Genomic DNA, 15,432 nt, shown 5'->3' with positions numbered 1-15,432 from the left:
TGATGGTTTACCGAGCAGCTGATTGGTTCACCCGGGGATATGGCGTTGATTATTTTCATCATAGAGGCGCTAGTATCGCTTGTTGTCCTTTTTCACCATATAAATTTTCCATAATATTACTCCGAAATAAAATTAAATTAATTGTATTTAATTCATTGATTTCATTTAAATTTGTGAATTAAAATATAATTGACAAGATGTTTTATCACGTAAGTTGAATTTTTAATTATAAAATTCGTATCTTGATTATCCTTTTCGATTAAAGTATATGTAACTGAAAATTCCTAACCTCAAACAGATACCGATGGATCATGATATTTTGTTGCATCCTCGTTATTTTGGACCACATTTATTGGATACAGTGAAACAAAAACTTTATACAGAAGTTGAAGGAACTTGTAATGGAAAGTAAGTAAAAATTTGCATAATTTTTTAATTTTAAAGCCCGATATTCTTTTGTTTATATTGAATTATTGAGAATGTTAATTATAAAGACTGTGTTTTGTTATTATTTAATACTAACTAAGCAATTTTTCTTTTAAAATATATTTTAACTAATTTTATTTATTTAATTTACTGAATGGAATAAAATAATTTCAGATATGGTTTTGTGATTGCTGTGACATCAATCGATAATATAGGTGCTGGTATCATTCAGCCAGGTCAAGGTTTTGTACTTTATCCTGTAAAATACAAAGCTATTGTTTTTCGACCATTTAAAGGTCAAGTTCTCGATGGAATTGTGGTTCAAGTTAATAAGGTAATTGCAGTTTTTAAAAAAAAGGAAATAATATTATTTGTTTTTTAGAAGATAATCAGTATAATATATTTTTCAGGTTGGATTGTTTGCTGAAATTGGACCCTTGACGTGTTTTATTTCACATCACGTATGTTAAAAGAAAATAATTAAATTTTCAAAAATTACCTGAATTTTTTAAAATAATTGAAAATATTTTCAGTCAATTCCATCGGAAATGCAATTTTGTCCAAATATCAATCCACCATGTTACAAATCGAAAGAAGAAGACGTCGTTATACAAGCTGACGATGAAATTCGAATAAAAATAGTTGGAACGAGAGTTGATGCCAATGGAATTGTAATTATTTCACAACAACAAAAAAAAAAATGCTTATTATTTAATTTAAATTTTGTGTGAATTAATACGGTTATTTTTCTTTCAGTTTGCCATTGGAACGCTCATGGACGACTACTTAGGTAATTCATTAATTTTAATTTTAAAAACTCAAGTTTCTTCATTTTTTCTAATAATTATTATTATAATTTCTTTTATTAATATTGAAATAATTCTGTTTTACAGGTTTAACTTGCAATTAATGAAGAAAAATAATTTACTCGACAATTAATTCCATTGACTGAAGAGTGAAATTTTATACTATTTATATATATATATTTTTTTATTAATAATAACTTTATTTTAAAAAATACTTTAGGTTTATGTACAACTAAATCTTTAATGTGGTAATTAATACAACAATCATTTAACATGTATTTTCTAAAATAATTGAAAAGAAACAAAAATTTTTTTTTAAATGTAAAGCGTGTGCTTATGTATGAGTGATTTCGATTATTTTATCGATCGCTTTCTTTGAAATATTAATTAAATGTACATATCAATATCTTCTTTTATTTATATTATCAGTTCTTAATTTTAAAAAAATCAAGTGCATAAAGTTTTTTTTACAAAAAAAAAAAAATCAATCTTTTTTAAATTTAAAATATTGACAAAATAAATGATATATAAAACATGAACTTGAAACTCGATATAAGTCATATTTAAAAATGTATATTGAAAATGCAAAAGTGGACTCGATTATTTACTAGTTTCATTTTTTTTTGTACTACTTAAGCTTATCTTGCAAATTGAAATTTTGTTTTTTCATGTGAATAATAAAAAAGATCTGCGTATTTAATTTTCTCTATTATATAAATATTCATTGTGTGTACCTCATTTCATTTTAAATGCAATTTTCTCAAAAAATGTCCATTTTCGTCCATTGTATGATAATACTTTGCCAATGTTAGAAAATAGAATTGCCACATCTGGCAATAGTTGTTTAATATTTTTTACATTTGAAAATAATGTTAATTTGGCTGCAACTGGAACTGATTCTTCCTTCTTCACCGGCGTCTTCTCTTGATCTGGCATCATTTTATCGGCTATGTGTTTCACAATTAATCCATCAGCTCCAACATAAAATGTCGAAAATCCATCGTACCATCTGTAAAATTTTTAATATTTTTTTAAAATTTCAACATAATTTATTATTCTAAATCTTTTAAGGTATACTAAGAAGAAATAATTATTGAAAAAACAAACGGTTAAAAAAAGTTGATTTTTCAATGAAAACTTACGATTCTTGGAGCTTTTTAGATTCCTGAATTTTGAAAACATTGAATTTCCAAAACATTAGTAAAATTTTATATCCTGGCAATCCATTAATGCGCCAACGAATTTTTATGCTGTTATCCTCTGGGTGCATAGTCATTTTTAATATATCAAATTTAACGTATGCAAATTTTATATGTCCAAGAGTTCTTAATAAAGCAATTTGTCTCACGTAAGGAAAAATTCCTCTATAAATATAAAATTAATTAATTTTTTTATTAATTTATAATATGTAATATATTTTCATGACAAAACTTACGTCGTTCTTGTTCCTCGAATATTGTTTTCAAATACAAAATCTTTATGGTATATTCTATAATCTAATGTTCTGATAAATAGAAGTGGTAGCTGAAAAAAAAAAAATTATTACGAATTTTTGATTATTAATAATTATAATAAAATTGTATGTTTTTTTTTAAATTTTTAATTAAAAAATTTACTTCTTTTTTCAATTTATTAAAAATAATTTCAAGTTTCTCTTGACTCGGTGTTTCATTAACATTAGAGACATTTTTTTCATTTTCTGTCTGTAGATTATTTCCTCCACTCATAAAAACAATTTCGGAATTATTTTTATCTGGTGAAATAATTTTATTAATATGCAAATCATTATTAATGATGGAAAATTTGTCATAAAGAATCACATTTCCATCTTTATTGTGTTTTCGTGTAATTTTCGAAAATTTTTGTCTAATCCTCCAATTTTCCTCGAGTAAAAAATCAATGGATTTCACATTTGAAAGATGATGTCTACGAAGGTCTTTATATTTTACTTGTCTCACATCTTTTCTGACATTATCTCTCAAAGAAATGAGATTCTCTCGAGGAGGAATATCCAGTGACGAGACAATTTTATTTTTAAATGCAAGATAAGGTAGAATAATTTCATTCGATACATCTCGTAACGTTTGTGAATTTAAAATGTTTCGTGTTCCAAAAAACTGAAAAATAAATTTATTTACAATTATATTTTTGTTTATAAAATTAATTAAAAAAAAAAAATGTGAATAAAACATTATTTAAGTAACTTAATTACAGTATAGGTTATTGGAAAATTAAAATATATTCTAATTAACAATTAAATTAATTAAGATTAATTTGCAAACTGATAAATAGGACGTATTATTGATATTATGTAAGGCTTTTGAGGTTATATGCAACGTGGTTCTGAATGATTAATTAAAATAACATTGATAGAACGTCAAGATTATTGATAAATTTAAAATGATAGATACTTATTGATGTAAATTGTTAAGTCGAATAAAAAATTTCTAATAATAAATAAAAATTAACTTTACCTCTTCCAAAAATGTTGAACATTTTATGTGTTTTGGCAGCTGTCGGCTCATTTGTGAGACTTGTTTTTTCGTGCCAATAAATGGTGGAAATTTATAAGATATTGTTCTAAAACATTGAGACATTTTTAATATATTGATAAATCAACAAAATTGCAAAACTTTTTGATAAACTTCTTATATTTGTAATTCACAATTTTTTTATTAATTGCGGAGCACACTCAAGCGCCATGATTTTTCACCTTTTTTTAAACGGTCGATATTACTCACGAACGGTAAACAACGTTTCTAAATCATCGTCTTTAATTTATATGTTCATAGATGACATTCAATGATACTGCTGAAAATTTAAAAGTTAAACAACAATTAATAAAAATAATTTTAAACAAAAAATTGTAAACAATTAGAATCAGATCTTCTTGACTTTTTATTATTTATAATAGTAATTTACTTATTTACACAAAAAAATTACTGTAAATTAAAATAATGTTCTTTTGTAATCTTTTAAAATAAATTTTTCATTAATTAATAGTTATTATTTCATAGGAATAATTAAATTTTTTATTTTCACAATTAGTATTTTTTAAAAATTTTAAACTGTATTTTTATTATTTATACTCTTTAACCTGTATTTTATTATATTATTTAATAATTTTATATTATTTTTATTTAAATTTACCGATAAACAATAATTACTTCATTTAATTATTAACAATTAATTGATTAATTATTAATTAACACTTTGACAGTTATTTCTAACCTCTATTCAATTTCGTGCCACTTCTTATTTTGGTTATATATACGCTCCTAATATAATATAGGAATTACAGGCACATTTTCATTCGAAATTTGAAAGATTCGTATTAGGAGCACACGATGTGCGAAGAAGTGGCACGACGTCAGCCAATCAGAACGCTCCTTTGTGATTTTTCAAATGCTAATTGAAAGTATTAGGAGCAGCAGCCGCAAACAGAGGTGGCACATTCTTATGTATTGGATAGTATATTTAAGCAGCATTCTGATTGGCTACCGCTGTGCCACTTCCTCGCACATCATGTGCTCCTGGTGCGAATATTTCAAATTTTGAATGAAAATGCGTCGGTAATTCCTATAACGTATTAGGCGCGTATGTATAAACAAAATAAGAAGTGGCACGAAAAGTAAATACAATTTCCTATATATTTATAGGTTAATATCATCTGTCAAAATAATAATTATTGTAATAATTATTATTAATTATATAAATAAATATTAATTCATTAATTATAAATATGGATTAATAGGAAAATTAATTAAAAATATCTAAAATAGTGAGGTTAACTATATCTTTTGGAATATTGGTTTATTCTTTATATGTCAAAATAATAATTATTGTATACTAATTATCAAATAATTATGATTAATTAAATAAGTGTTAAATTAACTAAAAATGTCTAAAATAGTGAGGTTAACAAAAAATTTAATAAATATATCATTATTCTTTTACAAATAAATGTAAACTTTTATTATTTAACCTCAAAAATAGCAAGTGTCAAAATAAAATAATTTAATTAAACAAAATAATTAACTATCGTATAAAAATAAATTATTATCAGTAAAAAATATAAAAGTAATTCTTTAATTTAAATTAAAAAATATTTAATAACTATTATATATTATAATTATATATCAAAAAAAGTTAAACTGTCAAAGAAGATTTAGGGTATAATTGATACAAAAGTTATTTAATTTTCGTTCTGTTTATTAAATTTTCTTCTTTTGAATAAAAAAAAATAATAATTTAATTAAACATAAAATAATTAATAAAAATAAATTATTATCAGTAAAAAATATAAGAGTAATTTTTTATTTTAAATTAAAAAATATTTTATTTCCATACAAATATGTAATTTTATTAAAAATTATATATCAAAAAAGTTAAAGTGTCAAAGCAGATTTAGGGTATAATTAATACAAAAGTTATTTAATTTTTGTTCTGTTTATTAAACTTTCTCCTTTTTTATAAAAAAAAAAAAATAATTTAATTAAACTTAAAATAATTAAGTATTGTATTAATTTTTGTAATAAATTCAATATTGCATTTTCTAATCTTAATAATAATTATAAATTTTTTTGTATTAAAAATATTTTATTTAATATAGTGTACAGATTATTAACAAGGTCGAATGGCATAATTATAATAAATCGAAAATTCTTAAAAGGCACAAAATTTAGATCAATTTGATCTACAAACTGATATATATTTATATAAATTTGAACCTTAAATAAATTTTCGCGAGCTCAAAACAGTATATATATATATATAATATTTAATTAAAAATTTACGTCAATAATGAACACATTTCTTCCTATTTAAAAAGTTTCTCACTTTTTTGTGAAGATTATCAAAATTAAAAACGGTAAAATTCATATTTTACCGTTTTTTCTAAGAATTTATTTTAAAAAAATCAACATCATAGATGTTTCGTTAATTTTCCTCTATTATTATTCTTTTTCTTTCCATGGGAAAGAAATAAATTTGGAGCAATTAAACTATCGTTAGGATCACGTAGACTAATACAAGATGAATTTATTGTCGTTGTACTTGATTTATCATCAGAATTTGAATGTATCATATTTGGTGTTGATGTACGTCCTTTTAATAGTACAGCACGTTCGGTACTTTTACTTGCTTCTTTAACTGATATCGATGATACATCACTAAAATCAGGTAAACCATATAAATAAAGATTCTCCGCTTGCCTCTTAATTGGTGATATAATTTTTCTCGCTGTCATTATTGGTGTCACATCTGAATTTGACGATGAACTTAATGCTGATGCTTCACGTGTTTTTTTCAATGTTGTTAATGCCCAACCAAGACCAAATTTTTTTAAAGTTCTCTCCATTTCCTCAGGTGATGATGGACATTTTAAAAAATCCGACGATGGTGTACTAATTATTTCCGAAATTCCCGATAATGGTGAAAAACTATTTGAACTTGTTGAACTGATTTTTTTAAAAAATTGCTCATTTTGTGTGTTTGATAAAATATTTAATATTGATGAATTATTTTCGTCATATTTTGAAATTGCAATTTTTTTAATTTCGGATGAATACGATGAATGACTTTCATTTTCATTTGGCAATGCAAAGGCATCGAATGGTTTTTCTTTGCCGGGAAATAATTGAATTGATGATTTTTGAATTTGTGAACGTTTAGGTGTTTGTTCGGGTGTTCGATGACTTGGTAATGGAGCAACATGAACGGAAGGTTTAATGTTATTTTTTGGAATATTAAATAGATCTAAGGGTTTTTTTAAGGTAGATTTTTTAGAAGGACTCACTGATGTTATGTCATTTGTGAGATTTCTTTTTGCCTTTGACGGTGATATTTTCCCGCTAATTTGACTTCTGTCTGCCGTATCCGGTGTGTCAAATTCAACGATTGTCGAAAGCTCATGAGCGGGTGATCTAAAAATTTCAATTTTTATTAAAATTTTCTTTTTTTTTTTAATATATTTTTTTTAAATTTAATTTTACCTGTAATGACCGCTGGTTAATGTAACAGGTGGACGTCCCCTGTTATTTAAATTTGGCAATGCTCGTGGAGTTTTAGGAATTCCTGCCAATATTGGAATAAAATCATCTTTTTTCTGTAAAAAGAAAAAATTTTTAATTTCCAAATTAGTTGATTAAAATTGAAAGAAATTGAAAAGAAACACCTTTAGGCGGTTGATAGCTCTTGAATTATTACAATTAACGATCATTTTTACAATCCTTTTTACTTTTTTCGTACCTAAATTTAAGTTATTTTTAGTTTTAATTTTAAAAAATTGTCAAATTCTATAGATTAGAGATTGTAAATTTACCTTGGGACTTGAAGATGTCTTTTGTTCAGAAACGTTATTTTGCTCCTCAGAGGAATCAAAATCACGAAAATCAAATTCCTCCTTCATTGCTAAATAACTGTCAGTTTCTTTAAATGAATCGAGTGTCACAAAACCTGATGATTTATCGACACTTTTACTTTGTTGTAAAATTTCGTTGGAAATTTTTTCAACAATATCATCGTGTCCCGATTGTTTATCGGGATCATTAATTTTGTTTTCTAATTTTGGATTTTGAAAAATACGAAATTTATCCAAATTTAATTTTACCGTTTCTTCGCTAACAATTTTTGGTTTTAATTTTTCAATTCTATCATTATCATCTTCTTCATTACTTGATGATGTGGATTCTTCTTTTGATTTTGAATCACTGATATCGGGTGATTTTTGTATTTGTGAATAAGACAATGGTGGTTTTGGTAAATCAATTCCTTCGCCGGCAATAATTCTTCGTGATTCTTGTAATGTTCTTGCCAATTGATTATTAATTGCCTCGACATTTTCCACTAAATTACGAACATCTTTTAAATCACGTGGAATACTACTCGTTGATAATTGAAGATTTATTTTATCCTGCGGTGATAGTAGAGTAAAATCAGCTCCCGCTGGAAGAACTAAAAAAAAATATTGAAATACTTACTAAATTTACAAAAATTTCAAAATAAAATTAAAACAAAAATAATACTCACTTTTAGGTTCGTTTCGCAATTTTTTAATAAGATCCGTCAACGAAGCAATTCTCTCAGCGCAAACATTTTCCAATTCTTCGTATAATTTTTGTATTTCGGGACAATTTTTCAAATTATCAGTTTCATTATAATGCATTTTACAATTTGGATTTTTGCATTGACATGTTTGCATTGATTTTTGTGAATTTTTTGTAAAATTATTTTCTTCTCTTTGCGATTTTTTATTATCAATATCGATAAATTTTAACATTTTACTTATTTTTTCTGGATTAGGAATATTTGATGGTAATTTAATTGTTCTTGGCGATGGTGTTTCGGGCGTTGATACGGGACTTATTTGTGATTTACGAACATGTAACGCATCAATTGCATGTGAATCTAATAATTCTAAAATTGGTGTCATATCAGTGAAATTGTTTTGATTTAAAAGAGCAGCTGCTTGTGCATTTGGTGGACTCGCATATGATGTTGATGTTGTATCGGAGGCGTCACGAATTCTTATTGTTTTTTTCATTGATCGCGAATGAATACGATAAATTTTACCTGAATCATCAATTTTAGGCGTTGAATAAATTTGCGAACTCTCTGTACTTGAATCAATAGTATCGATTTCAAATTGTTGTTGTTTTGTTTCTTGATTTTTTATTGGCGATTTTTTTGGTAATTTTGATGGTGATTTTGAAAATTGTTTTTTTATCGGCGTTGATTTATTAACGGAACGTGATTTAGATGATGTTAGCGGTGATGATTTACGTGAAATTTTTAATGTCCCTTTCTTTTTTCTCTTTGGCGTTACTTGGACTTGTTTTTTATCGAAATTTATTACAAGATCGGTGATTATTGACGATCCACTGCTGGTGTCATCAATTTCAGGTGTAACAATTTTGACAATTGGTTCGAGTGGATGGATTTTTGGTTGATTTTCAATATTTTCAATTTCTTGAATTAATTCAACTTGTACACCTTTATCCTCGGCAGTTTCTTCAATTGTTGATGTTTGTACAGCAATTTCGGATTTAGTTTTCAATTTCTCGATGATTTTTGGTATTTCCTGTTGTGTTGACATATTTATTACTTGAATTTCAGGTGAATGATTTTTTTCAATCGATGGCGGTTTTTGTTGAGTGAATACATCCTGTGGTAGATTAGCACCAAATTCACGAAGTAAAATTCTCTTTTGTCTTTCGACTTTTTGCAATAGTTCGAGAATTTGTTCCTCGCGTGATAATTCATCGAAACTATCTTTTAATTCGGGTGATCGAGGTGGTGTGGGATTTTTAAATGGTGAATCTTGCCAAGAAGCATTTGGCTGAAATTGTATATCATCATTATCGTCTTGTGGTTTTAGGGTAACAATTTTTTCCGTTAATGTATAAGGTGGATCGTCAGTGGTTCGTAAAATTCCCTCCAATGCACGATTCATTTTTCTCTGACGTTTATTTTGCATTTCTTTTCGTCGATTTGGTGACATATGTAGATTCTGAAAAAAAATTTTTTTCAAAGATCAAAGAATTCGAAAAAGAAAAAAAAAAGAGGAAATTTATGAGAATAATTACAGGTGGTTCGTGAATTTGACTGGCTTTCAATTTACGTTCCTCGCGCGATAAATGCTCTAAATTTTGCATCATATTTTGATAATCGCGACGAATTTTCTCTCGAAGCAATGCATCTTGTCCACGACGATCGGCATTTGTTTTTTGCTTTTTTAATAATTCGGCATTTGCAATTTCTGATTCGACAACTTCTCGAGCCAAGTCTTCTGCGTTTGGCTGTAAAAAAAAGGATTTTCAGTAAACTTCGATAATACTAGTTGTAAATAATTCTATTTGAAAAAAAACCTCATTTGTAAAGTCAATTCGTTGAACAATTCCCGCAGGTCTATCGTAAGCATTTTTCTGCCTAGTATTGTGATCATAGAGTTGAACTTTGCTTTTCTCGGGGGTTTTAAATTTTGGATTTCTTTTTATAACAGGATCCGCAGCATCAGAAAAATAAGAAGAATCTTCACTTATCGAACTTGAGCTACTAGTGCTACTGGAATCGATTGATTTATGAATATAATCCTCTGGATTATATCTAAAAATAAGAAAATAATACTAAATTCTTTTCAAAAATTAAATTTTCTTAAAAATGAGAATATAAAAAATACCTTGAAAATTTACTAGATTTTGTCGATGGAATATTTTTATTAGAGGAATTTTCTTCGATTTCTTCAATATCAGAATCGGGATTTGTCGCTATTTGTGAAACATTAGAAGAATTTGCATCCCGAGTTCTTAATTTTTCAAAATGTCTTCTCTCTTCTTTTTCCTTATTTTTTCGCCGCGTTTCGGTAGAGCCAGTGTGACTTTTTAATTTTGAATGATTTGCAATCACCTTAAAAAAAAAAAAAAGAAATGAAATATTAATAAATTTTATTTTAAGAAAATTAATTCAAATACAAACCTTGACATTTGATTTTGTCACAACTTTGATAGGTGATTTTTTAGATGGAGATTTAATGATTTTTGTTTTTTTCAAATTTTTATCGTCTACAATTTCAATTATTGCATCGTCACTGTGACATGTCTCAGAAATTAATTTTTCATCATTATTTTGCTTTGATTTTTCAACAACAGCTGCAGCACGTGAATTTTCCTTCTCACGTATTTTTTTTATTCTCTCCTGTTGTAATAAACGAGCATCTTCTCTCTGAAAATTAAATTTTTTATTTAATTAAATAGGTCTTCTATATTACATTTATTAATTTTTTTTTACCATTTCAGCGTCCTTTAATTTTTGTGCTGCTTCTTTTCCTCTTTGAAGTGCAATAGCTCTATTTCTTCTTGCTTCCGCTTCAATAATTGCATTAACATCAGGTTGAAGTGTTGCTGCTAAATGAGCTTGACCTATATCCTCCATATCTTCATGATATTTTTGTTGCATATCCATTATTTTTCTATCGTGTATCTGCTTAAGCTCTGATTTGCCATCCTTTTCAAGACGACTCAATTCTTTTTGTGTTGCATTTTTTGCACGTTCCAAGAGTCTATTTGATATTTCTTTTGATTGCTGTCGAACCTATAATAAAATATATATATGTTAAAAATAATTATATATTATTTTTAATAAAAATTTGAAATTAAGAATGTTTTTAATTAAAGGTTATTTAAAAAAAGATTTGTTTTGAGTTTAATTGTAAATAATTTAAAATAAAAAGAATGTAATCTCCACCTGTTCGACACGTAACCTCCTTCGACGATCGCGTTCATTTTTCTTGATTTGATCCAAATCTGACAGAAACATTCGTCCTTTTCGTATATTCACCGGATTACCGTTGACAGTCACATTTATTGACATATTTCTTTTTTGTTAAAAAAAATTATTACACAGTTAATAATATGCTTTTTTCTTTAGTAAACAAAGATATAAACTTGTAACTGACAAGAAGTAGTCCGTGAAGATGGCTACATACTGATATATGAAATGAGCCCCAATGCCAACCTAAGATAACAAAAAGTTAAATTTTTCACTTCTACCAACATGAGAAAACTAGTTTGTTTATAAGCGCCTTTAATTTTTATAAAACAAAATAATAAATTGTATTTAAAACAAAAGGTAAATTTTATTTGAAAAAATAATAATAAATACGAAATTAGGTATTTATCTATGTGTCGAAGGAGGATTATTAATTTTATTTAAAATTATCAGTGAAAGGTTATGTTTAATAGCACACATGGCACGGTAAAGTTGGTATATAAAAAAAAATTAATAAAAATGTTTAATGAAATTTTATCTAATTAACACTTAATTAGAAAAATGTTGCCATGAAGTCGAAACGAGCGTTAGAATTAACGCTTGCTATTCTAAAACCTCACGTTATAAAATCTCCATTCGCTCTGCAGGTACTTTTATTTTGACAGTCAAACATTTTATTTAAAAAAAAAAAACTTTGCAATAAATTTTAATAAAAATGTTTAATTAAATAAAAATAGTTTAACGAATTTAAAAATTTGATATTAATATTATAAATTTTTTAGAGTATACGAGATGTAATAATTAAAAATGATTTTAAAGTAATAAAATCGCAAAGAATTGTAATTAGTGAAAATGAAGCGTCACTTTTTTATGCTGATCATAAAGGAAAATTTTTTTACAATCGTTTACTCACTTTTATGACGAGTGGACCATCGGATGTACATATTTTGGCAGGACACGATGCAATAGCACGTTGGAGAAAATTATTAGGACCAACGAAAGTTTATAAAGCTCAATTTTCCGATCCTGATTCAATAAGAGGAACATTTGGTCTCTCAGACACTAGAAATGCTGCGCATGGATCAGGTATTTTCCAAAATTCTAATATCAAAAATCTGTAAAGAAAAAAAAGAAACATAATTTATTTTTATTGTAAATAAAAAAACTTATACCATTTTAATCGCAGATTCTAAAGATTCAGCTGAAAGGGAAATTGCAATTTTCTTCAAAGATTTTGATATTCAAAAATGGTACGAAACTGAAGAGGATCATTACATTTTTGGTAAACTCGACCTTGATCCTACAACATTTGTTCACACAATTAATAAAAGTTTGTGATAACAAAAGTAATTAAATAACCCACTTGTGCCATAGGTTCTATTTTAATATTTATTATAAATTAAAAGTTTATTGTAAATAATTTTTAAACAAATGCTTGTTTCCATCAGGAAAAAGTATAAAAGAAGTATCAAAAAGGGATAGAAATGTATTTTTAAAAAACATTTTTTTTAAGTGATAGAATAAATAAGATTCCACATAGAAAAATAACATTCTATATTTTTCCATTGTACCACAATGAGATTGTCACACGTTAATGCTGTACAGATTAGACTAGATAATTTTTTTTTTTTCGTGAACAAACAAATATTTACAAAATAGTGATGTATGTAAATACAGGTATTAATGAACAATTTGATAGTAGATTTTTCACTACTTATTTTTAGATTCCTTTTCTGTGCAATTGACATATTTGATGTTGACATTGGTCCCTTAAATGTTGAAATTTATTTACGCATCAACTTGTATAAAAACTTTTGGTCTTGAAAATACTTTAATACCCTCTTCAAGTTTCATTAATTCCCTTTCAATTTCTATTTTTTTCCTTTGAGCTCGTAAAGTATCATTTCTTATTGGCAATTTATTTAATTCAGTCACATACTTTTCATATCCTGGAAAAAAATAAAAATAAATTATGGAAATTATTAGAAACTTAACTAATAAAAATTAATTTATAATTACTTTTTTTTAACATATGTAATGATTCCTTTCGTTCATCATCGGGAATTGGAATATGTCCTGGTGGACAATCTGATGGAATTGCTGCTTCAATTTTTGCCTGTTCTTCTTTTTTCAAAGCTTCTTTTCTTTCTTGAATATACCTAGAAAAATGTATGTGTGATTTTTTTTTTAGAAATCTAAGAAAATTCTTTCTAATTAAAAATCAAAATTAATTTTTACTTGGGAACAACTCCTTTACGATAACTCGAAGGCGGAACAACATTATTGATCGCTGTATTCACTTTATTGCCAGCAGCTGTTCGTTCTTTATTTAATTTAATAAAATCTATTTTAGTGTTTTCATTTTTTATAGGTGATTTATAATCTCCACTATCAGAGGTAGTAATCGTTTGTTTTTCTTCATTTATTTTTGAATCTCTCTTTGTTGCGTACCTTCAAAATTTTTCAAAAACAAAAATTTAATATTCTGTAAAATTATATTAACGCAATTATATCTGTATTTTTTAAAAATTAAATACCTTATTGTTCCTTCAATATACAAATTATCCAATTGATCATCATTCATTGTTTGAACACCCTGATTTTTGAGTTTTACATCAGTTTTTTTCAATTCACTATCTTCAAATTGTGTTTGTACAATATTTGCAATGGGTTTAATTTTATTTTGTCTAACAGCAACTTTTGGAATTGGACGATATCTACCAATTTCTTTTGGCAACGAATTATACCTTTCGGGTACTTTAGTTTTTTTTGTATACAAACCCTCCTTGCAATAAACATTAGTATCATTTAATTTTTTACAGGAATTTGAAAATTTTTCTGTTTTACTTATTCCTTCTTGTAAATTTGAACACGATTTATTTACTGTCACATCGCCCAATTTAAAAGAGCCACCATTTATTTTTGAAGTGACATTTTGATGTTTATTCAGAACTTTCTGTTGTTTATGAATATGAAAATTTTTTAAATCTTCTATATTTTTATTATGAAAATACTGTTCCATTTTACGTAGACTCTTTACATTTTCGTGTATAAAATTTTTTCTCCTCGTTGGTTCTGCAAAAAGAAAAATAATTTTCTTAATTCAAAATTTTTTTTCGCTACTCAAATAATAAAAACAATAATTGTTGTGAATAACATAACCTTAACAATTAAAAAAAATTCTATCATAAACTGTACTATAAATGTTTATTTATTGAAAGATAAATATGAATAAATTGTGTCGAATACTTACTAGGATCAGGAAAAATGCCTTTTAACGTCGTCATCTTTATTTTCAAAACAGAAAACAATTCACAGATACGTGGGAAAGAAACTTATTTCGATAATGAAAATAAATGAAAAAAATATTTCACGAGTTTTTCATTATCATCACAATTTTTTTGTCACTTCACCACACGCGTTTAGAAATATTCTAATTCTTGAATTATTAAAGACACGTACATCCCTTTAATTTTGTGATTCTCGTAACCAAATAAACAATTTTATTTACAATTTCAGGCATGGCGATTGCTGTCAAACATCAGGAGTACCAATCTTAAGAAAATAAATTCAATAAAGCGGGAAAAATAATAAACATTTTATCCTAATAGATAACAGTTAATTATTATAAACAATTTTCACATAAATTTTATATTATATTCTCTTGAAAATTAAAGTTAAAAAAAAAAATTGTTAGTAACAATTGCAGCTATCTTCAAAGTATTGAAACACACAAAATTCTATAAATTTGTCCACAAATCCATATAGATGGCGCCACAAAAGTTAAAAGTGCATTTTCAACAGTCACGCTCATTGGCCGTTAATTTCCACGCAAATTTGAAAATAACCAATGAGCGCATTCATTTTTAAATATTTGAATTTTGAATATTATTTTTAATAAAAATTTTTTAAATTAGTTTGAAACATGAATATT

General features: G+C 26.0%; 6 protein-coding genes across 8 annotated transcripts in view; 2 read left to right on the top strand and 4 right to left on the bottom strand.

The window, feature by feature from the left end:
* Positions 1–54: 54 nt before the first annotated feature.
* Positions 55–1,643, top strand: LOC127277193 (DNA-directed RNA polymerase II subunit RPB7). Its single transcript, XM_051298074.1, has 7 exons — positions 55–209; positions 299–408; positions 601–760; positions 837–887; positions 960–1,097; positions 1,183–1,216; positions 1,320–1,643. Exons 1-7 carry the CDS (start codon positions 198–200, stop codon positions 1,334–1,336), a joined length of 522 nt encoding a protein of 173 aa, XP_051154031.1. The 5' UTR covers positions 55–197; the 3' UTR covers positions 1,337–1,643.
* A 278-nt stretch (positions 1,644–1,921) lies between these two features.
* On the bottom strand, positions 1,922–4,546 carry LOC127277190 (uncharacterized). 3 transcript variants are annotated; one of them, XM_051298070.1, is made up of 6 exons: positions 4,464–4,546; positions 3,707–4,043; positions 2,849–3,349; positions 2,668–2,756; positions 2,375–2,596; positions 1,922–2,241 (listed from the first exon to the last, which is right to left on the bottom strand). In XM_051298070.1, the coding sequence occupies exons 2-6, from the start codon at positions 3,827–3,829 to the stop codon at positions 1,968–1,970; spliced, it is 1,209 nt and encodes a 402-aa protein (XP_051154027.1). In that variant the 5' UTR covers positions 3,830–4,043; positions 4,464–4,546; the 3' UTR covers positions 1,922–1,967. The 3 variants fall into 3 exon arrangements, with proteins under 3 accessions (XP_051154027.1, XP_051154026.1, XP_051154028.1); XM_051298069.1 differs by having other exon boundaries at positions 4,383–4,480; XM_051298071.1 differs by having other exon boundaries at positions 4,400–4,471.
* Positions 4,547–5,851: 1,305 nt separating this feature from the next.
* LOC127277347 (uncharacterized) lies at positions 5,852–11,702 on the bottom strand. Its single transcript, XM_051298429.1, has 10 exons — positions 11,475–11,702; positions 11,019–11,321; positions 10,707–10,952; positions 10,411–10,637; positions 10,100–10,337; positions 9,818–10,030; positions 8,262–9,741; positions 7,555–8,186; positions 7,226–7,338; positions 5,852–7,156 (listed from the first exon to the last, which is right to left on the bottom strand). The coding sequence occupies exons 1-10, from the start codon at positions 11,598–11,600 to the stop codon at positions 6,157–6,159; spliced, it is 4,578 nt and encodes a 1,525-aa protein (XP_051154386.1). The 5' UTR covers positions 11,601–11,702; the 3' UTR covers positions 5,852–6,156.
* A 101-nt stretch (positions 11,703–11,803) lies between these two features.
* Positions 11,804–12,932, top strand: LOC127277354 (nucleoside diphosphate kinase 6-like). Its single transcript, XM_051298442.1, has 3 exons — positions 11,804–12,145; positions 12,281–12,584; positions 12,685–12,932. The coding sequence occupies exons 1-3, from the start codon at positions 12,068–12,070 to the stop codon at positions 12,834–12,836; spliced, it is 534 nt and encodes a 177-aa protein (XP_051154399.1). The 5' UTR covers positions 11,804–12,067; the 3' UTR covers positions 12,837–12,932.
* LOC127277348 (guanine nucleotide-releasing factor 2) overlaps positions 12,476–15,432 on the bottom strand; it is a 47,561-nt gene continuing 44,604 nt past the window's right edge. The window contains exon 18 of the transcript XR_007842360.1: positions 12,476–12,613. The gene's annotated coding sequence lies outside the window, so the exon portion shown is untranslated. The remainder of the gene's footprint in view (positions 12,614–15,432) is intronic.
* On the bottom strand, positions 13,036–15,049 carry LOC127277351 (uncharacterized). Its single transcript, XM_051298439.1, has 5 exons — positions 14,752–15,049; positions 14,036–14,573; positions 13,737–13,949; positions 13,518–13,657; positions 13,036–13,447 (listed from the first exon to the last, which is right to left on the bottom strand). The coding sequence occupies exons 1-5, from the start codon at positions 14,783–14,785 to the stop codon at positions 13,287–13,289; spliced, it is 1,086 nt and encodes a 361-aa protein (XP_051154396.1). The 5' UTR covers positions 14,786–15,049; the 3' UTR covers positions 13,036–13,286.

The sequence above is a fragment of the Leptopilina boulardi genome, unplaced genomic scaffold, assembly GCF_019393585.1.
Source record: "Leptopilina boulardi isolate dan_hultmark-lab unplaced genomic scaffold, ZJU_Lbou_2.1 LbouV2_165, whole genome shotgun sequence".
Taxonomy (NCBI): Eukaryota; Metazoa; Arthropoda; class Insecta; order Hymenoptera; family Figitidae; genus Leptopilina; species Leptopilina boulardi.
Note: the sequence above shows the minus strand (reverse complement) of the source record. Positions and strands in the feature narration are given on the sequence as shown.